This window comes from Bombina bombina, chromosome 6, assembly GCF_027579735.1.
Source record: "Bombina bombina isolate aBomBom1 chromosome 6, aBomBom1.pri, whole genome shotgun sequence".
Lineage (NCBI taxonomy): Eukaryota > Metazoa > Chordata > Amphibia > Anura > Bombinatoridae > Bombina > Bombina bombina.
The window spans coordinates 61555395-61582232 of NC_069504.1; the positions used below are offsets into that span (position 1 = coordinate 61555395).

Sequence of the window (26838 nt, forward strand, 5' to 3'; positions counted from 1 at the left end):
AAAATACTGGACAGTTGAATACTGGACACTTGGGCAACCCTATACCCAAGATGTAGCGGATCACATGCTGGGAATCTTGGGAGCATGTAACACAAACATCTTTTTGCACCACTGAACCATATGGTCCTCATTTCAGGGGTGATATATGCTTAATGAAAAAGTTTGGTATGAATCTTGCAAAAGTTAGACAATAATGTTGCTGTCTTAAACGGGCAACAAAATCAAAATAAATGGGTCAGTCTACTCCAAAAATGTTATTGTTTAAAAAGATAGATAATCCCTTTATTACCCATTCCCCAGTTTTGCACAACCAACACAGTTATATTAATATACTTTTTACCTCTGTGATTACCTTTATCTAAGCCTCTTCTGACAGCCCCCTGATCACATGACTTTTTATTTATTTATTATCTACTGACTTGCATTTTAGCCAATTAGTGCAGTGTCTGCCACAAGCCACAGGCGTTAGCACCATGCTATCTATAAGGCTCACATGAACTAGCAGTTTCCTGTTGTGAAAAGCAAATAAAAAAGCATGTGATAAGAGGCTGTCTTTAGTGGCTTAAAAACCAGCATGTAGAGGTTTAAAGGTTATAAAGTATATTAATATAACAATGTTGGTTGTGCAAAGCTGGGGAATGGGTAGTAAAGGCTATCTTATCTATCTTCTTTAACAATAACAATTCTGGTGTAGACTGTCCCTTTAAACTTTCATGAATAAGATTTCAGCAGGCAATTTTAAACAAGTTTCTAATTTACTTATATATATTTGCTTCATTCTCTTGGTATCCTTAGTTGAAACGCATATCTGGGTAGCCTCAGGAGCAGCTATGTACTACTGAGAGCTAGCTGGTGATTGGTAGTTATTCACATACTCTTCTTGTCACTGGCTCACCTTATGAGCTCAGCTAGCTCCCAGTAGTGCAATGCTGCTCTTTCAACAAATGATACCAAAAGAATTAAGCATATTTTATAAAAAGTAAAATAGAAAGTTGATCAAATTTATGCTCTACCTGAATCATGAAAGAAAACTTTTGGGTTTCATATCCATTTAACTCTCCTAAAACTATCCCAAAAGATATTTGGGGAAGATTTGGAGCTCACAAAATTTAATTGTCACTGCATTTTATAACCGCGTTGCAAAATATCTGTATACAAAATAAATGTACTAAAAACCTTTAAACCTGTAGTTTTATTAAAAGATAGATCCTTTGCTGCTGCCAGTTAGGGACATATAAAAACAAGCTAATGTATTTGAGGAGCAATCACTGCATGTTGCAGGATTAGGGGGAATCAGGCACACAACAGAAAAATCACAGGAAAAGTGTAACAATTCATTATATAAACATAGTACCATTTTTTTACAACACATAATCAAATATTTAAATCAGCAGTTACATGTTGAGTTGAATGTCTCTTTAAGGTTGGTTCTACAATTTTATATTCTCATTTTTCTAGTTTCATATCCTACATATTTCACTTTTATCAGACTATTTATTTTTAATTCTCCTTTTTTTTTTCAAATGTTCAATTTCTACTAAGATTTTCTTCTGCCAATTATTTTTTTGTAATTCCACACTCTTTCTGCCGGTTCTTTGCTCTTTCATTCTCTTTGGAAAAAGTAAAAAAAAAAAAAGTCAGGACATTATGATTCCTTTGTCCTTGACCATTTCGGAGAGCTTCTTCAGCACATCCTGTAGACCCTCTCCTGAAATGGCAGAGCACCCATACACCCCCCATTTACTGCCACTCCACTTCTCGAGTTCAAATTGCTGAGCAAGCTCTGAAGCACTCTTTGCTCCTGTCAAGTCTTGCTTGTTTGCTAGAACAATAAGTGGAACGCCTTTCAACTCCTCCTCACCTAGAATCTCATACAGCATATCTTTGGCATCACCATGACTTTCAATGTTCTTGCTGTCCACCACAAACACCAAACCATGTGTGCAGGCCAAGTAATGTCTCCATAAAGGCCAGGCATTGGACCTTTTGTTGATGTCCCAAACTGTGAAAGCCACACCACCTATGGGATCCAGAGTCTCCACATTAAAACCAACAGTTGGAATGGTGGTTACTCTCTCCTTTACCTTTAACCAGTACAGTATTGTGGTTTTGCCAGCACCATCCAAACCAAGCACCAAAATTCTTGCCTTTATACCGCACAGTCCTGAAAGAAACATTTGTGTTCTGCTTAGCACACTTCCCATGACTCAGATGGATAGAAGAAAGTCTGGGTGCGGATTTAAAGTGGATTAGAAATATTTCTGGAAATTAAAAAAACAAATAAAATAAAATAATAGATATATATACTTTTCTGTCTTGGTAACAAATACAGCAGTACATTGTATTATTACGGCTTCTTTCCTCATTGCTAGCTGAGCTATGAACCTTGTCCCTATTAACAACATACAATAAATGTTTTATGACATGCTAATACTTTTTTCATTGGCTGTCTAACGTTGAAAATAAAGTTATTGGACAATTTTTCCTTAACTTTTAATAGTGTCTGTGCCACATAGAAGAAATATGTGTGTGTGTTTTTTAAAAGACCTAATTAATGGGTACATCATTTACTGACCAAGACAATATGTAAAGTAAAATAACAACTTTATTATATTAAATGTTTTCAATGTTTGTTGCACAAATTATCATTAAATAATATATAATCTACACTCATTTGAGTTTCAATAAAACAATTCTGACATTTACGGTGACATTTAAGGGAACATCTCCCCTTCCTCAGAGGTTCTCCAATTCCTCTAGATGCACTTGTGCAAAGTGAGGGATTTTGTAGGCATATAGTAAGGTGCATGATTAAACAAATATACTAAACAGGTGCTAATTATCATCAGTTTAATAAGTAAGTTGAAACTATTGATGTTCATTCAGCTCATTTGACAGCAAACGAATTGTATAGATGCGGGCGCCAGCAGCATTCGGCTCTTTTCTGAGCTGGATTTCTTCTTGTGATAGAGCAACACACTAAGATCATGGTTTGCACAGATTTTAGTGTGTTGCACTTTCACAAGAAGAAATCCGCTGGTATTCGCTATTCATTTGTAGCCAAATTCACATGCTTAGTTGTCATGAACTGAAACAGAAACAGCTGTGTAGAAGGAAAATAAAAATGGGTGAGGAACAAACTTTGTTAACGAGAGAAAGAGAGAGAAGAGAGAGGAGAGAAGAGTATATGAATATAACAGAAATTACGGCCCATTTATAAGATAATTCCTCTGCTTTCTCTTCAACTCTGTAATTTAAACATTACACATACTCAAAACAATGTTATTCTTAAAGCATAACTGTATCAACTTGTTCAATTATAGCTTGTTTTTGTATTAAATTAATAAGTTTACTAATGGGTGTTTCTTTCCTATTTTTCCAGTCTTTTAGTATAAAGTATCTGCCGCCTAAGATTACTGTATTAATAAAAAATACGTTATCTCATCTATTCCTTTTCTCATATAAAAGAAAAATATTCCAATTATCTAATACAGTTTTACCTAACAAAATTTTGCTTAAAGGGACACTCAGGTTAAATAAAATTTTCATGATTCAGATACAGCATGTCATTTTAAACAACTTTCCAATTTACTTCCATTAAAAAAAATGTGCACAGTCTTTTATATTTACAATTTTTGAGTCACCAGATCCTACTGAGCATGTGCAAGAATTCACAGACTATACGTATATGCATTTGTGATTGGCTGATTGCTATCACATGGTACAAGGGGAGTGGAAATATACATAACTTTGAAATTTGTTATAAAAAAATCTACTACTCATTTGAAGTTCAGACTAAGTGATATTGCATTGTCTTGTTATCTTGCATTTGTTGATTATGCAAATCTAATGTGTTGACTGGTCCTTTAACCGAAAAATCATATGGTACCAGAATTTTTGGGGCAGTCCCAACTTTCTGTTGGGGAACCATAGGGCTCTGTCTTTGGCCCCCTTCTCGTCTCAATCTATATGTCATCATTAGGTTCCTTAATAAAGGGTTTCAATTTAATTTGTATACTAATGATACCCAAATCTACCTCTCTGCACCAGACCTATCCCCTTCCTTGCTAACCCCTGTCAATAACTGTCTTTCTAACATTTCAAAATTCATATAATTTCCAGCTGGAAATTATATTAATTGCGTACTAAATTTGAGATCTGACAAGTCTTTTTCCGTGCCCCATACCTGAGTTTGTGCTGTTTTACATTTTTTGATTTGAGATTTCTAACATTTCATTCTGGATGTCCTCTCACTACCTCATGCTCTCCAAAACTGAGTTCCTTATTTTCCCCCGTTCTTCCTAAACTTTTATCCCCATCTTTCCATAACTGTTGATAATAACATAATTAGCCCAACCCCACAGCCCGATGTCTTGTGGTCATGCTTGACTCAGATCTTTCTTTTATTCCTCACATCTGGTCTTTAGCAAGTTCCTACTGTTTCCACCTTAAACACATCTCCAAAATGTGCCACGTTCTCACACAAGACACAAAAAGATTTTAATTAATAATCTCATTGTTTTCCGCCTTGACTATTGCAACTCCATCCTCTCTGGTCTCTCTTGCTGCCATTTATCTCCTTTACAATCCATATTGAATGCATCTGCCAGGCTAATCTTCCATACACGTCGCTCTTCAACTGCTGCACCTCTCTACTAGTCCCTTAATAATACCCTTCCTCTAGCCAACAGAATAAAACACAAAATCCTGACTCTGACATTCAAGGCATTCAATAACACTGCGCCCCCTATATCTCAGACCTCGTCTCCAGATACTGTCCTGTCCCCTTCGATCTGCTCACAACCTCCTTTCCTCCTCTTTTGTTACTGCCTCACATTCTCGTCTAAAGGATGTCTCCAGAATGGCCACTATTATGTGGAACTTTCTGCCTCACTTCACAAGACTCTAGCCTAGTTTTAATAGTTTAAAACGTTCCCTAACCCCTTCCCGCCATTAGGACGATCCATGCTGTCCTAACTGCGCTGGGCTTTAGTGCCATTAGGACAGCATAGAGCGTCCTAACCGTTTGGCTGTATTGAAGCCATAGCCCCTTCCTAAATGGGATTGCAAGCTTTTGGAAGCATGCCTAGTGTTGTAGGCACTCCCCCCTGACCCCATCCCATCATTGAAATCACACGATCCCATGAACGATCGCGTAATTTCAATTTTTACTTATTTATTTACATCGGAACTTTATTCCGATGTAGACAAATAAGTCCAGACAGGAAAGTGTTAAAGACTCTACTGTTCAGGGATGCACACAATATGCACTAACCTTTCTTACCGCGGTTCCTCTCCTCCTCCTTTTTTATCCCCTTGACCCCCCCTTAGCCTACAAGCCCAGTTGTTTGTAGATCACCTTCATCAGAGCTGATTTAGAACAGTGCAACTCTTGTCAGGGCCCTCTATGCATTTGTCTCCTATAAGTGCTATGTTTGCTTATTATTCCTATGTTTATAGAGCTGCAGAATCTGTTGGCGCTTTACTAGTAAGTGATGATAATAACAATAATAAAATAAAGTATATTGGAAAGTTTTTTTTTGTTTTTTTAACTACAAATTCAAACTGTTCATTACCTTTAATATAGACATGATTCAAAAGCAAAAATATAAATATACATAATGTTCAGTATTGCTAATGCACTTCTTGTTGAGATTGATTTAGGAATATTCAGTTGCCATAAATAAAAGGCTGAAAGTTATATTTATGTTGCTAGGAGGGATTGCTAGAGGGAGCTATGTATAATAATATTTGTAACTATAATAATATTAACATAAACAAGAACTGTGTATTTTAATAATAATAATAGAAAAAGAACATACATAGCATACTACCTGGAACAAAACAAGAGCGACATGCTGTTTCCTTCCTGTATAGATATTATGATATTGCCCACATCCAACATGGCGACTGCGCACCAGTGACATTAAACTAACTCTCGTGAGATCTTCTCATCCCGCTAGCTCTTCCATTGCTTCCTAGTGCGCATGCGCGTCCTGCGCTGTCTGACCTTGCCGGTAGTCACCATGTTGTCCCGCAGCAGCGCCTTCGTTTTCCAGCCACAATGGTAAGAGCGGGGTCCGGTGTGGGCCAGGAAGGGGCTGTCACAAGCTGTGTCATACGGAGGTTTGGTGGGGCTAGGACTCACGCAGCTTGTGATGTGCACGGTGCTAGCAGTGAGGGTAGTCACAGGGGCTCGGCCTGCGCGCTGCTCATGTAGTCAGCCCTTGTGCATATAATAGCTAATGTCACCGGTGGTATAAATAACATTTACAGCACATAGCAATGCTTTATTTATTGCAGTATAATAATAAAACACAGCACATAGCAATGCTTTATTTATTGCAGTATAATAATAAAACACAGCACATAGCAATGCTTTATTTATTGCAGTATAATAATAACACTGCTGCTTTAATTGGAATGAGGTGACCTGGATCCTAAACCACAAATCTTTTCAAGTTCTTATGAATGTGTCAAACCTGACATTGGCTGAAACTCAACCCATTGGGTGTAATACGTTTGAAAGGAATCAGTAACTCCTCATAGTACTTAGTTTTGATGCCAGGTGATATCATTCGGGACCAAACCTTTGTACTGAAGTTTAAAACTACCTCATTTCAGATTTATTTATATATATATATATATATATATATATATATACACGTTCAGTTTTGTCCATATATAATATATTGCAGACACTTAGGTATTTTTTTTAATGCTTAATATTTTCCTACAAACTACAGTGGGGAAAGTAATTTGTAATCTCCTATAGTCTATATATTGGATACTAGCAATCTTATTGAAGAAATGTATTCGTGACTTAAGTATATGTCTGTGTGTGTGTATATATATATATATATATATATGTGTATAAATGTATGTATATATATATGTGTGTGTGTATGTATATATATATGTGTGTGTGTATGTATATATATATATATATATATATATATATATATATATATATCCTGTGGTCTTCTGAAAACTAATAGGATGTAATCAGGGCTTTGTCGTGTATGGCACCTGGTTCTCTAAACCTTTAGACCACTTGCTGTAACTACCTGTTGAGTATAAAACATTTTGATATGGTGAACTGTTAATGAGCTATAGTTTTGCTAGTACCATGTAAGTCAATTAGTTTTCAATGTGATAGCTGGAACATGTTAAAGGTCACCTATACATGTCCTTCACCCAGTGACTTTAAATAGCTTTGTGTTTTTTCCTAATTCAACTTCTTGATTTATTGTTATTTTTAAACATCAAAAATCTTAATGACTGGTCATATATTATAAAACGGATGCTTCACTGTGGTATTAGTCATTAAAATTTACCTGTTAGGGTACTATAGGTCTATAAGGTTTTGCTCCTCTTACTGTCCTAGGTCATTTTAAATTGCACTAAGACTTTAAAAACAATAATAGAAAATAGTCAAATTAAAAGACCATTAAATACCTTTTTTTTTGCTTTTGTGTAAAAAGTGTTTTGTCTCGCACTCCCTAGAGAGGCCAAAAAGCTTATTCTTTAAACTGAAATTCCGCTAATCAAATAGGTGGTTTATGCTATTTGTAGCATTTTGAAAACCTAAGTTACTTTTTAGCCTCTCTAGGGAGTGTGGGACAAAGCACAAGTTTTGCAAAAAAAAACAAGATGTTAGACCGTCGTAAAGGGACATTTAACACATCCTGCCTTGATGATAAAGCTATTTTACGTTGGACTAATTTTTGTAACATTTTATTTGGTAAATTAGTGTTAGAGAATGTTTTTCTAATATCTGAATGCTTAAAGGGACTCCAAACCCAAATGTCTTCTTTCATAATTCAGATAGCGCATGCAACTTTCTAATTTACTCCTATTTTATTTTTCTCTGTTCTCTTGCTAGCTTTATTTAAAAAAGCACAAAAGTAAGGTTAGGAGCCAGCCCATTTTTGGTTCAGCACCTGGGTAGCGTTTGCTGATTGGTGACTTCTAAAATTTGGGTTTAGTAACCCTTTAAGACAAATGTAAAGTGCCTTTGACTTTCACCTTGGTTTCTTTGAAAATGTTAATACACTTCCATTAGAGATGGTAAGAACAACAAACTCTACTTCCATAGTGCCCAAGGCACATGCACGCTTCTGAGCCTACCCACAAAGGTTATCAAGAGTGGTAAAGCAAATTGTATTTTTTTTAAGTATGCTTTATCTAAATCATGAAAGTTTCTAAACTTCAATAACTTTATTCTGCACAGTACAGTTATTTTTCCCATACAGATTGCCCTTCAGTTGCAGGAATTGTGTAAGCAAAGTGAAGCTTGTCACCTTGTAAAAAGAGAAATCACTGATCATGTTTAATTTGCGGCATTTTATCATACCCATTAAAGGGATAGGAAAGTCTAAATTTAAACTTGCATGATTCAGATAGAGCATGTCATTTTAAGACCCTTTTAAATGCACTTCTATTTTCAAATAGGCTTCATTCTCTTGGTATCTCTTGTTGAAAAAGAATACGTACATATCCTACACTTGTAGGAGCTTGCTGCTGATTGGTGCGTGCACACATTTGTCTCTTGTGATTGGCTAACTGGATGTGTTCAGCTAGCTGCCAGTAGTGCAATTCTGTTCCTTCAGCAAAGGATAACAAGAGAATAAAGCACATTTTATAATAGAAGTAAATTGAAAAGTTGTTTAAAATTGTATGTTCTATCTGAATCATGAAAGAAAATTTGGGGGTTTTCTGTCCCTTTAACTTACAATATTGGTGGAACAGTTTAATAATACAATGTGTGTGTGTAATACATATCTATTGTGTGTTGTATTGTATGTTGCAGGGGTTGACAAATTTTGTTAAAAATTTAGGAGCCAGTAGGAATATTTAGGAGCCAGGCAGTGGTATTTGTAAATAGAAATATGGAGAATAACCCAAAAAGTTAGGAGCCAGGGGTAAAATTCTAGGAGCCAGTGGCTACTAGGCTCCTGGGTTTGTCGAGCCCTGGTTTAATGAGTTTAACTTTTGTTCTTCCTTAGGGTCCAAGTCAGGAACATGGCAACTTTAAAAGACAGTAAGTATAACCTTTTTTTGCCATGATTCATTTGTATACGTAATCTATTGAGGCGTTCCTTGTGTGCTAGTATTTATAATGAGGATCATGTAAATAGCTAATTCTCCCCTTTTTTGCTAGTTACAAGACGGTTGAAGTCCATCAAGAACATTCAAAAGATTACCCAGTCCATGAAAATGGTGGCAGCGTCGAAGTATGCCAAAGCTGAGAGGGAGCTGAAGCCGGCTCGGGTTTATGGAACTGGTTCTTTGGGTAATTTAATAGTTAAAAAAAAATGATATATAGTGTGTGTGTAATTTAACCAAAACATACGACAAAAAGAAAATAACATACAACACCGAGCTCTAAAAGGTAGATGGATATGGAGCAATATTTGATTATTGTTGCATATCTATCTACCTTTTAGTGCACAGTGTTTTATGTTATATATTTTAATGGTTAATAAGTATGGTGATTAGTGCTGGCCAACATAGGCACTGTCAAAATGATTGTAAAAATGTATAATTTACTGACCAGTGTCTAAAAATAATCTTAAAAAAACAGGGGCACTTTAATTCATTAAGACTCTTCTTTTTAAAAATATTTAACATTGTATTATGGTAAACGTAGTGCCGATCCTCTGCCTGCATCTCCTACTGTATTTAGCAGATCGATGACTAATCCTTCTTCCTCCAATCATTGCGTGCCCCTCAAGCTGGATGCCAGATGGGGCATACGTTTGGAGGAAGCTAGATTTGTCGCCCCCTTTTTTTAAGATTATTTTTCTTTTGTGATTCATAAGTTTTTAACCGTTTCCAACTTTTATTATATTTGCTTAGCTCTCATGTTTTTGTTTTCTAGAGCATACCTAGGTATGTAGCCTGCCTGTGTGATGGAACACTACATGGTAGTAAACACTGCTGCCATCTAGTGCTCTTTCAAATGAGATTGTTAAAGGTATTATTGAAGAACTGCTGCCATATAGTGCTGTAGACATGCACTCTCTTGAGCCTACCTAACTGCTTTTCAACAAGGTTTGCAAGGGAATGAAGTAAATTGGAAACTTTTTATTTTAAAATTGTATCCTCTATCTAACCCATGAAAGAGAGATGTTGTGTTTCATGTCCCTTTTAAGGAGTACAAGTAAAATTAAAGAGTATTTTCTTTTTTAGCTTTGTACGAGAAAGCTGAGATTAAGGCTCCAGAAGAGCAGAAGAAGCACCTGATAATTGGTGTCTCCTCTGATCGAGGTCTCTGCGGTGCTATTCACTCGTCTGTAGCAAAGGTTATTAAGAATGAAATTAATAGCCTTTCCGGCTCGGGCAAGGAAGTTATGGTGGTTGGAATCGGTGACAAACTGAGAGGTCTTCTTCAAAGGTGACTGTTATGTTTGTTTCTCTGTAACAAGAAGGTAGTGATATTTAATTTTAAGAAAAGGACATTATAAAGTGACATAAAACACCTTGTAATTAAAATGCTCTTACCATAGTCGTTAAAGTGATTGTAAACTTTAATGAATAAGTGCCCGGTAACTAAAAGCAATCTTAAAAATCGGGGCGCTTTCATTCGTTATTTTTTTACAATGATTTTTAAAATACTTACCTTTGTGTTATGGTAAACATAAGGCCAATCCTCTGCTCACAGCTCCTGCTCTCATTAGTATATCGATGACGTCTTCCTCCAATCGTTGTGTGCCTCACGAACTAGACGCCAAAGGGGGCACACACCGATTGGAGGAAGGCGGATTAGTCATCGATCTGCTAAAGAAAGCTGAGCTGCGGGCCGAGGATCGGTTATGTTTACCATAACACAAAGGTAAGTATTTAAAAAAAATAAGCGTCATTGTAAAGTTTAATGAATGAAAGTGCCCCTGTTTTAAGATTACTTTTAGTTACCGGGCACCTATTCATTAAACTTTACAATCCCTTTAAATTAACATACCATCTGAATGTGGAGACTTGACCAATACATTAACACCTGCAATTGTTTTCCAATGGCCAAACTCCCCTCACCACTTACCTTATTTGGAGTAGTATGTATGTATGTATATACATACACACTCCTTTTATCCTTCAGTAGAATAAAACGCTGCACTCACCGGTCTTGGAAAGTAAATTCCAGTTTAATTACATCACAATTTCATGAGCAAATACCCCCAAACGTTTCTGTACCGGACTGGTACCTTTCTCAATGGGTGATCCTATCTGTATCCAAGTGTTCTCTACACAACACAAACGCTACCCCTATTTAACACAAATGTGCTACTCATTTCCGGTTCGGTTGGGCCAATGCAATATCGCCACATCACAACTAGCTAAATTCACTAGTAATACAGGAGCACATGGCTAATTAGCATGACCGCTCCCCCTTGTGCAATTACGTCGCAGTACAGACAATCCACTGTATCAGAGAATCGCAACGGCACAACCGATCACGGAAACTTACCCCAACAATATTAAAATCACTATTCATTAATTATATACAAAACTGTATAGCCCATCCAAAGATCAGGATTAGGCTACTTAAAATATACAACTTTACAGTGATACCTGATACCCCTTCGTGCCCATCATACCATGGTATAAACTTCACATAGGCGGATTATACACTTTAATATTATATAGCCCAAATTTATATAGCATAACTTGAGCCAGACAGTAGATGTTCACTTAGGAGGTAATGCTCTGTTATTATCTCTGTGCCAGATGAGACCTAGACCGAACAGTCATATAAAAATCCAGCTACAAAAACACATTGTATTTAAACCTCTGGGGGCTACAGTGTCCAAACGATAAATTCATGACGCCTCAAACTGGAAGAGCTTTCTATGTCTGTCTCCACCTCTAGTGGTGGCACATAGTCAATTAGCATAGTTCTAAGACTGGCAGCAGTGTGCCCTGCTTGCATAAAATGTCTGGCCACAGACTGATCCGATGTTTGTTTCTCAATTGCAACTCTTATGGCGTGACAGTGATTGGCCATCCTCTCCCTAAATGTGGTAGGTCTTGCCAACATAAACAAGAGAACACGGACATGTCAAAATATAAATCACAAAACTGTTGGTACATGTGATAAATCTTGTAGCTTCTTCCTGTATGGGGATGATGAAACTGAGATCCCGTAATCATGCTATTGCATGTGGTACAGTCCCCACATGTATAGCAACCCAACTTCTTTTTGCCATCCATCCAAGTGCCTTTTTGATAGCACCTTAGCGGGTCATTGTGTACTAGAATGTTTGGAGCCTTTCAGTATACAATTCGGGGTGCCTCAGATTGTGAAAATGGAAGTAATCCGTTGGATTTCACAATGTCCCAATTTGTTCGGACAGACTTCAACACTTTGTGTAGGGGGGTAAATGTCGTGATGAAATTGATTTTGTTGGTGGTATCTTTCTCAATATTCCTCTTGTTTAAAAGGGCTCTTTGATCATAATGTGGCACTTTCTCCTGTGCTTTATTGATGTCTTGTGATCTGTAGCCCCTCTCCTTAAGTTTCATCTTCATGTCTTCTTGTGTTGATCTAGTGTTAATGAGTGTATTATTACGTGCCACTCGCATGAATTGTGAGGAGATAACACTCCTCTTCTGATGTTCAGGATGAAAACTAGTTGATAAAAGTAAAGAATTTTTATCCTTTGATTTGGAAAATAATGAAGTGGCAAATCTAAAGCCTCCCTCACATGCATATTTCGTGATACTAAGGTCCAAAAAAGATAATGTATCCGTACTGTACTCCATATTTAAACTGTATCGATGACTCCAAGTTGTTAAGAGTATCTATCAAATTCACTAATGAATCCACTGTACCCCTCCAGACCAGAAACACCATCGTCTATATACCTAACATAAAATTTTATGTTCGAAACAGACAAGGTCTTCATTATGAAGGTTTCATACCAAAGCATGTATAGGTTGGCATATGCGGGAGCCATATTCAAACCCATAGTAGTCCCTGCTATTTGTAGAAAGAATTCCTTCTCAAATTTGAAATAATTCTTTTTCAAACAAGTTAACAGTTCAAGCAGGAACTCTATGGGGGTCCCGCATATGCCAACGATAAACTTAACATGGACCTGACAGCCTGCCATCCTCCTACATGAGGAATCACGGTGTACAGGCTGTCCACATCCATGGTTACAAATAAAAAAAAAAAATATATATATATATATATATATATATATATATATATATATAAAAAATTTATTATGGGGGGAGATAAAAAAAAAAAAACTGAAATTAAAATCCTCCATGTCTCAAAATTAAATCAATGTAAATATTTGCATAGGAAATTAGCACATCTAGGCAAGTATGCATGAAAAGCAAGCGGGGATACTTGCCTAGATGTGCTAATTTCCTATGCAAATATTTATATATATATATATATATATTAGTCTCAAGGCGTTTTATGTCCCTTTTTATGAAAATTAACTTTACATATATTGGCAATGTAGGTTTAATTGTCATATTTCTATGTTATTCATAGTATGGCTACAAAGTAGAACAAATACTGACTTTTTTTATATATATATCCTCAAAGGACTCATGGAGGACACTTTCTTTTGACCTTTAAGGAAGTGGGTAGGAAACCACCAACATTTAATGATGCATCAGTAATCGCATCTGAGCTGCTGAATTCAGGCTATGAGTTTGACCAAGGAACAGTTGTGTTTAACCGATTCAGGTGAGTTTAGTCTCGGGATGACCTTTATCATTTCTTATGTTCTATAAAACTAATTGTTATTTACTGTTCAGGTCTGTCATCTCTTACCGGACAGATGAAAAACCTATTTTCTCTCTTGACACCATCGCAAACTCTGGTAAGTTTTTTTTTTTTTTTTTTTTTTTTAAGGAAATATGCTACATGTAGGGAGGGGGAATTATATATGTTTAAAATAATAACTACTAGTATTTATATAGCGCCTTTCTCCCAGTGGGACTCAAAGCGCTTTTTCAGCGCTCGCTCTTGGAATTAACCGAATTGGCAGCTGAATAGTAATAGTTGTTACTATTACACACTTTAATGGTACTCATTTTATCGACTTCGTAAGGATAAAGGGCTGAGTTGGCCCTGCCGGGATTTGAACCTGTGACCTTGGATCTTTTAAACAGGCTTTTTTTGTAGTCAGAGCATTTTACCAACTGAGCTACCTCACTTGCATATGATGGAAAGGCATGGCTAAAAAAAAAATTGGGGTGCACATTTATGCAATGTTGACATTTTTAACAGCAGATGTTTTAAGTCCGTGCAATTGCTGGTTAGATCCACTGAGACCATATTTATTAATTTTTTACCTTCTCAATTTGAGCTTATTTTGGTTTAGGCTAAATTAGAATTTTTCTTATTTAAAGGCATATATGGCAAATTCATTGGTGTCATTTGGTGAATAGCGGTGTGGTGTGCACTTACCTTTTATAGGTGCTGTTACATCATTCGCAATACTCTGCCAACACCTCCTTTCAAAGTATGGGGACTTAAGGCCTTAAACGTGTGCACGCACAGATTGTTTAAGTGACATTTGAACTGGGAATTGTAGTTTAAAAAGCCATTACTATTAGTCTATCCTCCTGGTAAATGCCCAAAAGAACTATTTCTATTAGTCCGTCTGCCTCAATGGAATCCAAAAACTTGATGACTGATAGAATTGGGGATATACAGTGTGTGTGGTGTATATGTATGTATATATATATATATATATATCATTATACATATGGAAGAGCAGCAATTAAAACAAGGATTTTGAAACGGTGCTGTACTCATTGTGAGATTGCAAGAAAAGTCACTGGCATCATTTTGTTATGTGCAGTTCACTGTGTTTAAAGCATTACAGTGCAGCCTGTGTTGCAGTCTGTCAAATTTTACTACAGTAATTGTCACTATTTTAAAGGTACAATTTTTATTAAGTGCTGTGCTAGTGTTAATCTAAACTTAGAACTATTGTACCGCTAATATATGTTAGTTCAAACATATTTTTAAACCCACTGGCAACTGAAAAGAAAGCTAAAACCACGTTGTTTCACTTTAAAGAAACATTAAACTTAAAAAAATGTTATATAATCTTGAAAAGTGTATGTACAAACTTTATTTCTGTACACCTGTTTGAAAACTAAATAAAATTGTTAAATGAAAAAAAAAAAAAAAAGTTACATAATTCTGCACATAGTGCAGATTTATATAACATTATCTTAGAGGCAGGTTTCTAAATCAAAGCATTCCGAGATTTTATGTCTGGTAGCGGGAGTGCGCTACATTCAGTTCAATGGTGCGATCAGGCACGCTGTGATTAGACAGTGCGTCCGTGAAGCACTTTTGAAAATCAAGACCCGTTAAGAGCCTGGAGCGGAGACCAGGTAAGTCCAACTTTGCTAGCAAAAATCTCAGAATGCTTTTGATTTAGAAAGCTGCCGCTAAGATAATGTTATATAATTCTGCACTATGTGCAGAATTATATAACATTATTTTTTTAAGTTTACTCTCCCTTTAAGGCGGTTTTCACTTAACAGTGGGGTTCCGGTCCCTAACACACTGTATGAGTGAGGTATACCTATATATGAAATTGTTACTTTGCAGTCTTGGGAGAACATTTACATATCTGGTCTCCTTCAGTATGTACAAGGAAGTGAATTAGTTACATGTCCAGTGCCCTTTGAAGAGCAATGGAGAGGGGGATTTTAAAAGGACTTAATATACTAGTTGATGAGATCCCTCATTTAAACTCCTCCTTGCATCTGGGATATTTATTTTTATATTTTGTGATAAACCTTTTGCACCACCACATTTTATGGTCTATAACTTCCCCTGGCATATATATAATTTTTTTTTTTTTTTAATTATTATTCCCTTTTAGAAAATATGAGTATCTATGATGATATTGATGCTGATGTGCTGCGAAACTATCAGGAATTTGCTCTGGTGAATGTCATTTATTACTCTCTGAAAGAGTCCACCACCAGCGAGCAGAGCGCCAGGATGACAGCTATGGACAACGCCAGCAAGAATGCTTGTGAGCTCATATTTTATTTACATTTTATTGTTTTTTTTTGGGGGGGGGGGTTTAAAGAGAAATATATACAGCTTGGTAAAACAAATGTGACATAATTTCACTTACGATTGAGAGTATAGTTTTAATATTCTGGTTTAACAAAGGTCTGTATCGTGAATTGCTATTAACCAAATTGCAAGATCATTTATTCTTCATGCATTGTTTGTAATGTAATATGTCAATGTGAGAAAAGGGATTTAAAATGCAGAGCAATATGATAAAACCAACAGTTTATTTAAACTGTAGTTAGGACATATACATAACAGAATATTGTTTATTGTTTATTTGCAGCTGAAATTATTGACAAACTGACGTTGACATTCAACCGTACCCGTCAAGCTGTGATCACCAAGGAACTGATTGAGATCATCTCTGGTGCTGCTGCTCTGTAAGTTAAGTAGACTCGTATATCTGTTAAATGTGTTTGTTAGGGACTTTAAGCACATTTTGTTAATATTTTAGTATTGGGTTATGATAAGGTACATAATAGTCAAAACATGACATTCTCTAACGAATTAGAGCAGGTCATTTTTTAACTTAAAGGGACAGTCAACACCAATGAAAACTTTACCTTAGATCAAGCAAAAAAAGAGCCTGCACTGCATCCCATCTTCAATAACGTTAGGTGGCTAATCTTCAATGAACATTTAGTTAACAGCGGCAGATATAGCTGCCAAACTCCTCCCCCTGTTACGTAGGAGGCTTCTTGTTTTAAATGCATACTCGTTCACAGGGACACTGTTCAATTTCTAATGCGCACGCTCGCTATTCGAAATAGAGCAGTGTCTCCATGAACGCGGCTAAAGAATCTAGCCGAGGATTTGATTCGCATTGGCTGAAGACTTAGAGAAGAAGCCTCCTACGTAACGGGGAGGAGTTTGGCGGCCATATCTGCTGTTGTTAACTAAATGTTCATTGAAGATTAGCCACCTAATGTTAGTTTTATTGAAGATGGGATGCCGGTGCAGGCTCTTTTAAGGTATGGGATAACGTTTTCATGGGTGTTGACTGTCCCTTTAACCCTGGAATATCTTGTGTATGGTGTACACCTTAGCTTGTTAATAATTGTCCTAAAGGGACATAACATTTGAAAATGTTCTTTGATTAAGATAAAGCACACAATTTTAAACAACTTTCCATTGTACTTCATAATCTCATTCCTTTGTTGTAAAGCAGATCTGTGTAGATGCAGGAGCAGCAATGCAGGATTGAGTGCTAGGATGTGATTGGTGGCTGACTTTTTGGCATTGGCTTATCTGATTGTTTAGCTAGCTCCCAGTAGTGCATTTCTGCTTCTTATACAAAGGATACCAAGATAATGAAGCAAATTTTGTTAATAGAAATTAATTGGAAAGTTGTTAAATTGTATGTCCATTTCCATAAAGAGGAACCCACCTATCCAATTTCTGTAGTTTGCTTTTATTTTCTGTTTTGGGGAAGATGTTTTGTTAATGCTGGAACTGCAGCTTTTAAACATATTAACATATAATGCAAATAAATAGCTGTTGATCATTGCTAAGCCTGTAATTTGCATGCAGCATTATATTTCTTGTCTGACGGCTTTTTATGAGCTAATTCTTTGAAATAAGATTTATTTTTTTTGAGGAAAAAACGTTTTCAAAGCAAAAAAAGCTCTTAAATAAAGGGAACTAAAATTGGTATTTAAAAGCAATATTAGAGTATGAGTTTGTAATATAAATTTTTAATTATGTAGTTAAACTTTGCAGTATACTTTATTTTGTCCCTGTTTCTTGTAATTTAAAATGGTTGGCCTTTTTAAATTCCACTAACTTTCTAAAAAGTAATGGGTGCCACCATTTTTAACTTAAATCTCCTCTTATCTATCCTTCCTGCTAACGACAATTAGTGACAGATGTAAAGCAGGCAATAAGTCTGTGTAGAACATAGTATCATCCAAAAGGGTTCCAATGCTGTCTTGTTTGCACAGAGATCAATAAAAAAACTAGTTCAAACATGTTTGCCCCCATTACTTTATAGAAACTAAAGTACTTTATATTTTCATTAAACAGCTAATATAATTATAAGTAAATACAGCTTCATGTTCTAAGGCTTATCTTTGCTTTGAATACGTCACTATGTCTAGCCTGTATTTACTGTTTAACACACCTCTTAAAAAGCACAGTGGCATATTTTGTGTTTTCCAAAATATCGTTAAAGGCATTTTTGCAATATACATGTGAATGCTATAATGCTATTATAGTGCAAGAAGACATGCATTTAACAAGCGGAGCGTGTGCTCAGTTTGTATTCTGTAATCACTGACGGCATTTTGAGCATGTACAAGTCTGTAAACGCATGTGGCCTAACCCCTTATTGGCAGCAGTTCATGTGAGCGTTATTACTTCTAGCAGTATTCTAAAAGAACTGTCAACGTTTATTTAAAGTTTGCAGCATTCAAAAAGTTCTTTAATTATGAATGAAATGTGCATTTTTATTTGGAAAATTTCCTTCACAATTGCTCTGTACCTACTGGCTTTATCAGTGGTATTAACAATTCTGCCTATCTATAGTCTATCACTTCCCCTAAGCTTCCTGTAGCAACGCCCTCGCCCACACACAGCTGACACGCGTGTGCAGCAACTTCAGTCAGCCTGTTACAGGCATGGGAGTGTGAGCGGTTGATGTGTGTGTGTATAGCATATCGATTCACTGTTTTCATTGCTGGCAGTATATGAGCACTCTTCAAGCGAGAATTTCATTAACCCCTTAAATATAAACACAGTATTGGTCATTATAACATTTTATTTATTACAATAGGGTTATTTTCAGATCTTTGTGAATGTGCAGAGAACGATTTTTTTATGTCAGGCATTTGCCTTCTGTGATGCTGATTTTAATGAAAAAATGCAATGGATATAAAAATGCACATTTCAATGATATTTTAAAGCATTGCCGTGTTTAACTGTCCCTTTAAGAGAAGCATCTGTGTAATGTACTTGCAGTGTGGTACATAAATTACCTTTTTAAAAGAGCTGCTGTGCATTTCAAATGCCACATTTGAAACATTTTTTACATAGCTATTTTTTTTTTTTTTACTGATACTGCAACTAGCCTTAACCCTGTGTCTGCCAGAAGATTGCAAACTACTGTGTTGCTTGCGTTAAACACATAGTTAAGCGACTAAGCTATAACTGCAAATACGATCACTACGATCCACTGATTAACTCTCTCATTATTGAATCAATTCTTAATAAGGCCAAAGCCGCTGGAACATATCGCATAGTGTAAAACATTTTTTTTGTTAATCAGCAGGAGTAAAATTGTTTGGGATCCACACATTGATTTTCTGTAGTAATCTCCTGTTATATAGGAAATGCCATTATTTACAATCTTGCTAAACAGGATCTACTCCAGAAAAGTGATTGAGGGAAATCATAATTCCTTAATGATAATTTGAAATACAGGTATTGCTTTAGGCAGTGTTTGTTTGCATGACCCTTTTAGGATGACACAACTTCCATGCATTGTAATGTATTTGTGACCTGCTACAGAGCATCTAATATTGTCAGTTTTGACGTGTTTATTAATTAGCATGGTGTGTGTGCTGCTTTAACACGCTTGTTCTGTTTCTGACACTGCTATTAGGGGATGAAGAAATCCAGCAGGACCCTTTGTCACAAGGTAAAAACGTCATGCGATGCATTTATTTCTTAACTTTACAGATTGCTGAAAAATAGCATTGTCCATAGAATAGTAGAGGCCAATAAAGCCAGTTACCAGTCTGTTAGTTTTCTGATGTTTTTTTCTTCCTGCTTTTTAGTAATATTTTGAATACGTAGTGTGCATTCTAAACCGTTTCTCAACTCCATTCCTTTGTCACTTCATGACATTTTGGTTGACTATCTCCAAATTTAAAGGGCACAATATAATTAAAAATGACTGATTCATTAGTGTGTAATTTTAGCACTAGCAGCCCTGTAATGCTGTGTATTTGTGTATTTACCCCCTCCCCCCCACAGAGGTAAAATGCTACAGTTTGATATGAACAGGAGCTTATCTATATTTGCTAAGAGTCTGCATATATATTATCATTCATATTTATTCTTAATCGCAACTCTTTATAGGAACTGTGGAACAATACAGCAAAAATGTTTGTGCAGAATATGTATTGTGGGGTTTAATGGGAATGGAACTATAGTCCTGTATGTGATTTAGCATGGGAATTGCACATGCTTAGTTTGCAGTGATTCTTTAAACGTGTGTAATCTTGTATTCCAGAATATATTTTAAGTACTTGCAAGGTTTGTGCTAAATATGTATAGCTGCGATTTGTAAAGTTAATGGCCCTCAACAGCAATAACTGCTGTGAAGTTAATTATAATTGGAAATGATGCAGTTCACGCTGTCAGTTACATCACACCAGCTGAGCAGTTCATTGGAACAACAATAATCATTTTGTGTATTTTCTTCCAGGTAACAAGAACCATTGCTGAACTTACAAGAAGTCACATCTCTCGATCCAGTAGAGTTTTCATTCATTATCTGAACATTTGTAAATTATCTTACAATAAATCTCTTACATGGGAAATGGTCTGGGGTGTTTTTTATAGCTGATGCATTCATCCTTTTATGCAGAAATGCTGTATTATGATAATGTACAGGTGGCAGAATGATTTCTTCAGTATGACCCACCACGTTAAACCCCTTGGTTGTTTTCACTTATGCAGAGTAATCCGTCAATCTGCTAAAGCTGTTTCTCATCTCCTATCTTTTGGAACCCTTAACTGGGCAGATTTTCATATTATCTTAAAGTGAATGTAAATTTTGATGAACCAGTGCCCGGTTTTTAATAATCCTATTAAAAACAGGGGCACTTTCATTCATCAAACTTTACATTTCTCTGGTTTTGTTTAAAATACTTACCTTTTCTTCGTGAAAGCCGCCTCAGCGCTTCCCCCGCCTGTTGCAAGCCTCTTCCTACGTCAGAAATGACTATCCCGGCCTTCCTCCAAGCACAGCGTTGCTTTAGTCTATGATTCCCCCGGGGGGAAGCTATGATTGGACGATGTCGGAATCGTCATTGCTGGTGTAGGAAGAGGCTTCCGACGGGCTGGAGAAGAGCTGGAGTGGCTTTCAAGAAGAAAAGGGTAAGTATTTTAACAAAACCAGTGAAATGTAAAGTTTGATGAATGAAAGTGCCTCTATTTTTAATAGGATTTTTAAAAACCGGGCTCTCATTCCGCAAACTTTACATTCACTTTAATTAGACCACATATGCACGTGGTGATGTCACAAAGGAAGCAGAACCAGGAAGCTCAATGCAGCTGCAAGGGAGCTGGATGGGGAAGGTTCTTCAAACCCCTCAATCTCAGCTCTGTTAGCTGCTACAAACCTTCCCTCTTTTGAAAGAGAATCACATGTTCTGTCAAATGGTGGTTGGTGCAGTACCACACAGCAGATGTTTCAAAAATAACGTTAAAAAACACATGGGGATTTGCTTGGGAATGGGTCGTATGTGCAATATATTTCGTATGTCTAGAGACCCCTAATAATAAAGTTATTATTTTCTAGTAGTCAAGTCCCCCTCTTAAACAAAGATATGAATTTTGTCTGAATAGTCAGGTGGTAACCGTGAACACCTTGCAGGAAAAAAATTGTACATAGGGGCCTCTCTTATATACTGTAAAACCCCAAAAGCATGTGGCTACCCTTGATGACAATTTAGTAACAGTGGTCACCTGGCCATTTTCAGTATTTACTAAAATCTCTATCAGAAATTATACATCATATGCCTTGAATTATGAATATACTAATTACTTATTGTGAATCTGCTTTTTTGGGTCACTCACTAAAATTAGACTTAAATAGGGGTTTAAATGTGTAGTTGGGGAAAAAAAATAAAATTGGCTCAGCACTGGGGTGAAAAAGAGGCGTAGCAGCGAAAGGGTTAAGGGGGAAAATTGTGTTTTTTTATTTTTCAGTAGAGCAAGTCAATTGGCCCTGACCTGCTACTGAGACTAATTGCTGAAACCAGGGTCTACGCTATACAGCCTCACTGTCTACTACATTTGAATCTCCTGTTTATACTTCTATGGAGCACAAACTTATTTTATATTTTAATCTCTGCTACACAGAAAAACAATGTTGAATTATTTCTCCAACATTGGTGTGTCCGGTCCACGGCGTCATCCTTACTTGTGGGATATTCTCTTCCCCAACAGGAAATGGCAAAGAGTCCCAGCAAAGCTGGTCACATGATCCCTCCTAGGCTCCGCCCACCCCAGTAATTCTCTTTGCCGTTGCACAGGAGATGGTTAAGAGTTTTTTTGGTGTTTAAATGTAGTTTTTATTCTTCTATCAAGTGTTTGTTATTTTAAAATAGTGCTGGTATGTACTATTTACTCAAACAGAAAAGGATGAAGATTTCTGTTTGTAAGAGGAAGATGATTTTAGCAGACAGTAACTAAAATCGATTGCTGTTTCCACATAGGACTGTTGAGATGAAGTAACTTCAGTTGGGGGAAACAGTTAGCAGACTTTTCTGCTTAAGGTATGACTAGCCATATTTCTAACAAGACCATGTAATGCTGGAAGGCTGTCATTTCCCCTCATGGGGACCGGTAAGCCATTTTCTTAGTCAAACATAAAAGAATAAAGGGCTTAAAAAAGGGCTTAAAAACTGGTAGACATTTTTATGGGCTAAAACGATTGCTTTATTGGGGCATATTATGCAGATTCTAGCTAATAATTGGCATTATAATCTTGGGGAACGTTTAAAAAACGGCAGGCACTGTGTTGGACACCTTTTTTAGTCTGGGGGCCTTTCTAGTTATAGACTGAGCCTCATTTTCGCACCATTACTGCGCAGTTGTTTTTGGAGAGCAAGGCATGCAGATGCATGTGTGAGGATCTAAGAATCACTAAAAAAGCTTCTAGAAGGCGTCATTTGGTATCGTATTCCCCTCTGGGCTTGGTTGGGTCTCAGCAAAGCATATAGCTGGGACTGTATAGGGGTTAAATTTAAAAACTGCTCCGGTTCCGTTATTTTAAGGGTTAAAGCTCTGAAATTTGGTGTGCAATACTTTTAATGCTTTAAGACACTGTGGTGAAATTTTGGTAATTTTTGAACAATTCCTTCATACTTTTTCACATATTCAGTAATAAAGTGTTTTCAGTTTGAAATTTAAAGAGACAGTAACGGTTTTATTTTAAAACGTTTTTTGTGCTTTGTTGACAAGTTTAAGCCTGTTTAACATGTCTGTACCATCAGATAAGCTATGTTCTATATGTATGAAAGCCAATGTGTCTCCCCATTTAAATTTATGTGATAATTGTGCCAGTGTCCAAACAAAGTAAGGACAGTAATGCCACAGATAATGATATTGCCCAAGATGATTCCTCAAATGAGGGGAGTAAACATGATACTACATCATCCCCTACTGTGTCTACACCAGTTTTGCCCACACTGGAGGCCCCTAGTACATCTAGTGCGCCAATACTTATTACCATGCAACAATTAACGGCTGTAATGGATAACTCCATAGCAAATCTTTTATCCAAAATGCCTACTTATCAGAGAAAGCGCGATTGCTCTGTTTTAAACACTGAAGAGCAAGAGAGCGCTGATGATAACTGTTCTGACATACCCTCACACCAATCTCAAGGGGCCATGAGGGAGGTTTTGTCTGATGGAGAAATCTCAGATTCAGAAAAAATTTCTCATCAAGCTGAACCTGATGTTGTGAAATTTAAATTAGAACATCTCCGCGCACTGCTTAAGGAGGTGTTATCTACTCTGGATGATTGTGACAATTTGGTCATTCCAGAGAAATTATGTAAGATGGACAAGTTCCTAGAGGTTCCGGTGCCCCCCGACGCTTTTCCTATACCCAAGCGGGTGGCGGACATAGTAAATAAAGAGTGGGAAAAGCCCGGCATACCTTTTGTTCCCCCTCCTATATTTAAGAAATTATTTCCTATAGTCGACCCCAGAAAGGACTTATGGCAGACAGTCCCCAAGGTCGAGGGGGCGGTTTCTACTCTAAACAAACGCACTACTATTCCTATCGAAGATAGTTGTGCTTTCAAAGATCCTATGGATAAAAAATTAGAGGGTTTGCTTAAAAAGATTTTTGTACAGCAAGGTTACCTTCTACAACCAATTTCATGCATTGTTCCTGTCACTACGGCAGCGTGTTTCTGGTTCGAGGAACTAGAAAAGTCGCTCAGTAAAGAATCTTCGTATGAGGAGGTTATGGATAGAGTTCAAGCACTTAAATTGGCTAACTCTTTTGTTTTAGATGCCGCTTTGCAATTAGCTAGATTAGCGGCGAAAAATTCAGGGTTTGCTATCTTGGCGCGCAGAGCGCTTTGGCTAAAGTCTTGGTCAGCGGATGTGTCTTCCAAGACAAAATTGCTTAACATTCCTTTCAAAGGTAAAACATTATTTGGACCAGATTTGAAAGAGATTATTTCAGACATCACTGGGGGAAAGGGCCACGCCCTCCCACAGGATAGGTCTTTTAAGGCTAAAAATAAGCCTAATTTTCGTCCCTTTCGCAGAAACGGACCAGCCTCTAATTCTGCATCCTCTAAGCAAGAGGGTAATACTTCACAACCCAAACCAGCCTGGAAACCAATGCAAGGCTGGAACAAGGGTAAGCAGGCCAAGAAGCCTACCACTGCTACCAAAACAGCATGAAGGGATAGCCCCCGATCCGGGACCGGATCTAGTGGGGGGCAGACTCTCTCTCTTTGCTCAGGCTTGGGCAAGAGATGTTCAGGATCCTTGGGCGCTAGAAATAGTTTCTCAAGGTTATCTCCTGGAATTCAAGGAACTACCCCCAAGGGGAAGGTTCCACAGGTCTCACTTATCTTCAAACCAAATAAAGAGACAGGCATTCTTACATTGTGTAGAAGACCTGTTAAAGATGGGAGTGATACATCCAGTTCCAATAAGAGAACAAGGAATGGGATTTTATTCCAATCTGTTCATAGTTCCCAAAAAAGAGGGAACATTCAGACCAATTTTGGATCTGAAGATCCTAAACAAATTTCTCAGGGTACCATCGTTCAAAATGGAAACTTTTCGAACGATCCTACCCACCATCCAGGAAAGTCAATTTATGACTACCGTGGATTTAAAGGATGCGTACCTTCATATTCCTATCCACAAGGAACATCATCAGTTCCTAAGGTTCGCTTTTCTGGACAAGCATTACCAGTTTGTGGCACTTCCATTCGGATTAGCCACTGCTCCAAGGATTTTCACAAAGGTACTAGGGTCCCTTCTAGCGGTTCTAAGACCAAGGGGCATTGCAGTAGTACCATACTTGGACGACATCCTAATTCAAGCGTCGTCCCTGTCAAAAGCAAAGGCTCATACGGACATCGTCCTAGCCTTTCTCAGATCTCACGGATGGAAGGTGAACAAAGAAAAAAGTTCTCTGTCCCCGTCAACAAGAGTTCCCTTCTTGGGAACAATAATAGATTCCTTAGAAATGAGGATTTTTCTGACAGAGGTCAGAAAATCAAAACTTCTAAGCTCTTGTCAAGTACTTCATTCTGTTCCTCGTCCTTCCATAGCGCAGTGCATGGAAGTAATAGGATTGATGGTTGCAACAATGGACATAGTTCCTTTTGCACGAATTCATCTAAGACCATTACAACTGTGCATGCTCACACAGTGGAATGGGGATTATACAGACTTGTCTCCGATGATTCAAGTAGATCAAAAGACCAGAGATTCACTCCGTTGGTGGCTGACCCTGGACAATCTGTCACAGGGAATGAGCTTCCGCAGACCAGAGTGGGTCATTGTCACGACCGACGCCAGTCTAGTGGGTTGGGGCGCGGTCTGGGAATCCCTGAAAGCTCAGGGTCTATGGTCTCGGGAAGAGTCTCTTCTCCCGATAAACATTCTGGAACTGAGAGCGATATTCAATGCTCTCAGAGCTTGGCCTCAACTAGCAAAGGCCAAATTCATAAGGTTTCAATCAGACAACATGACGACCGTTGCATATATCAATCATCGGGGGGAACAAGGAGTTCCCTGGCGATGAAAGAAGTGACCAAGATAATTCAATGGGCGGAGGATCACTCCTGCCACTTGTCTGCGATCCACATCCCAGGAGTGGAAAATTGGGAAGCGGATTTTCTGAGTCATCAGACATTCCATCCGGGGGAGTGGGAACTCCATCCGGAAATCTTTGCCCAACTAACTCAATTATGGGGCATTCCAGACATGGATCTGATGGCGTCTCGTCAGAACTTCAAGGTTCCTTGCTACGGGTCCAGATCCAGGGATCCCAAGGCGACTCTAGTAGATGCACTAGTAGCACCTTGGACCTTCAACCTAGCTTATGTATTCCCACCGTTTCCTCTCATTCCCAGGCTGGTAGCCAGGATCAATCAGGAGAGGGCCTCAGTGATCTTGATAGCTCCTGCGTGGCCACTCAGGACTTGGTATGCAGACCTGGTGAATATGTCATCGGCTCCACCATGGAAGCTACCTTTGAGACAGGACCTTCTTGTTCAGGGTCCATTCGAACATCCGAATCTGGTTTCCCTCCAACTGACGGCTTGGAGATTGAACGCTTGATTTTATCAAAGCGTGGGTTTTCAGATTCTGTAATAGATACTCTGATTCAGGCTAGAAAGCCTGTAACTAGAAAAATTTACCATAAAATATGGAAAAAATATATCTGTTGGTGTGAATCTAAAGGATTCCCATGGAACAAGATAAAAATTCCTAAGATTCTATCCTTTCTACAAGAAGGTTTGGAGAAAGGATTATCTGCAAGTTCTCTAAAGG

The 26838-nt window shown here is 37.4% G+C and overlaps 2 protein-coding genes across 4 annotated transcripts; one reads left to right on the top strand and one right to left on the bottom strand.

Annotated features, from left to right (window-relative positions):
- Nucleotides 1-1173: 1173 nt before the first annotated feature.
- Nucleotides 1174-5909, bottom strand: LOC128662608 (ADP-ribosylation factor 1-like 2). Its single transcript, XM_053716435.1, has 2 exons — nucleotides 5835-5909; nucleotides 1174-2261 (listed from the first exon to the last, which is right to left on the bottom strand). Exon 2 carries the CDS (start codon nucleotides 2202-2204, stop codon nucleotides 1638-1640), a length of 567 nt encoding a protein of 188 aa, XP_053572410.1. The 5' UTR covers nucleotides 2205-2261; nucleotides 5835-5909; the 3' UTR covers nucleotides 1174-1637.
- Nucleotides 5910-5945: 36 nt separating this feature from the next.
- ATP5F1C (ATP synthase F1 subunit gamma) lies at nucleotides 5946-20613 on the top strand. 3 transcript variants are annotated; one of them, XM_053716432.1, is made up of 10 exons: nucleotides 5946-6067; nucleotides 9009-9043; nucleotides 9164-9295; nucleotides 10195-10399; nucleotides 13562-13705; nucleotides 13777-13841; nucleotides 15870-16025; nucleotides 16356-16452; nucleotides 19671-19706; nucleotides 20499-20613. In XM_053716432.1, the coding sequence occupies exons 1-9, from the start codon at nucleotides 5988-5990 to the stop codon at nucleotides 19675-19677; spliced, it is 921 nt and encodes a 306-aa protein (XP_053572407.1). In that variant the 5' UTR covers nucleotides 5946-5987; the 3' UTR covers nucleotides 19678-19706; nucleotides 20499-20613. The 3 variants fall into 3 exon arrangements, with proteins under 3 accessions (XP_053572407.1, XP_053572408.1, XP_053572409.1); XM_053716433.1 differs by lacking the exon at nucleotides 19671-19706; XM_053716434.1 differs by lacking the exons at nucleotides 19671-19706; nucleotides 20499-20613 and having other exon boundaries at nucleotides 16356-16456.
- The last annotated feature ends 6225 nt before the right edge of the window (nucleotides 20614-26838 follow it).

Excerpts from the sequence above, each read along its gene's own strand:
- LOC128662608 (XM_053716435.1), bottom strand. The coding sequence starts at position 2,204 with ATGGGAAGTGTGCTAAGCAGAACACAAATGTTTCTTTCAGGACTGTGC.
- ATP5F1C (XM_053716432.1), top strand. The coding sequence starts at position 5,988 with ATGCGCGTCCTGCGCTGTCTGACCTTGCCGGTAGTCACCATGTTGTCC. Across the intron at positions 13,706-13,776 it reads GTTGTGTTTAACCGATTCAG|GTCTGTCATCTCTTACCGGA; the intron begins GTGAGTTTAGTC and ends TTTACTGTTCAG. Across the intron at positions 13,842-15,869 it reads TGACACCATCGCAAACTCTG|AAAATATGAGTATCTATGAT; the intron begins GTAAGTTTTTTT and ends ATTCCCTTTTAG.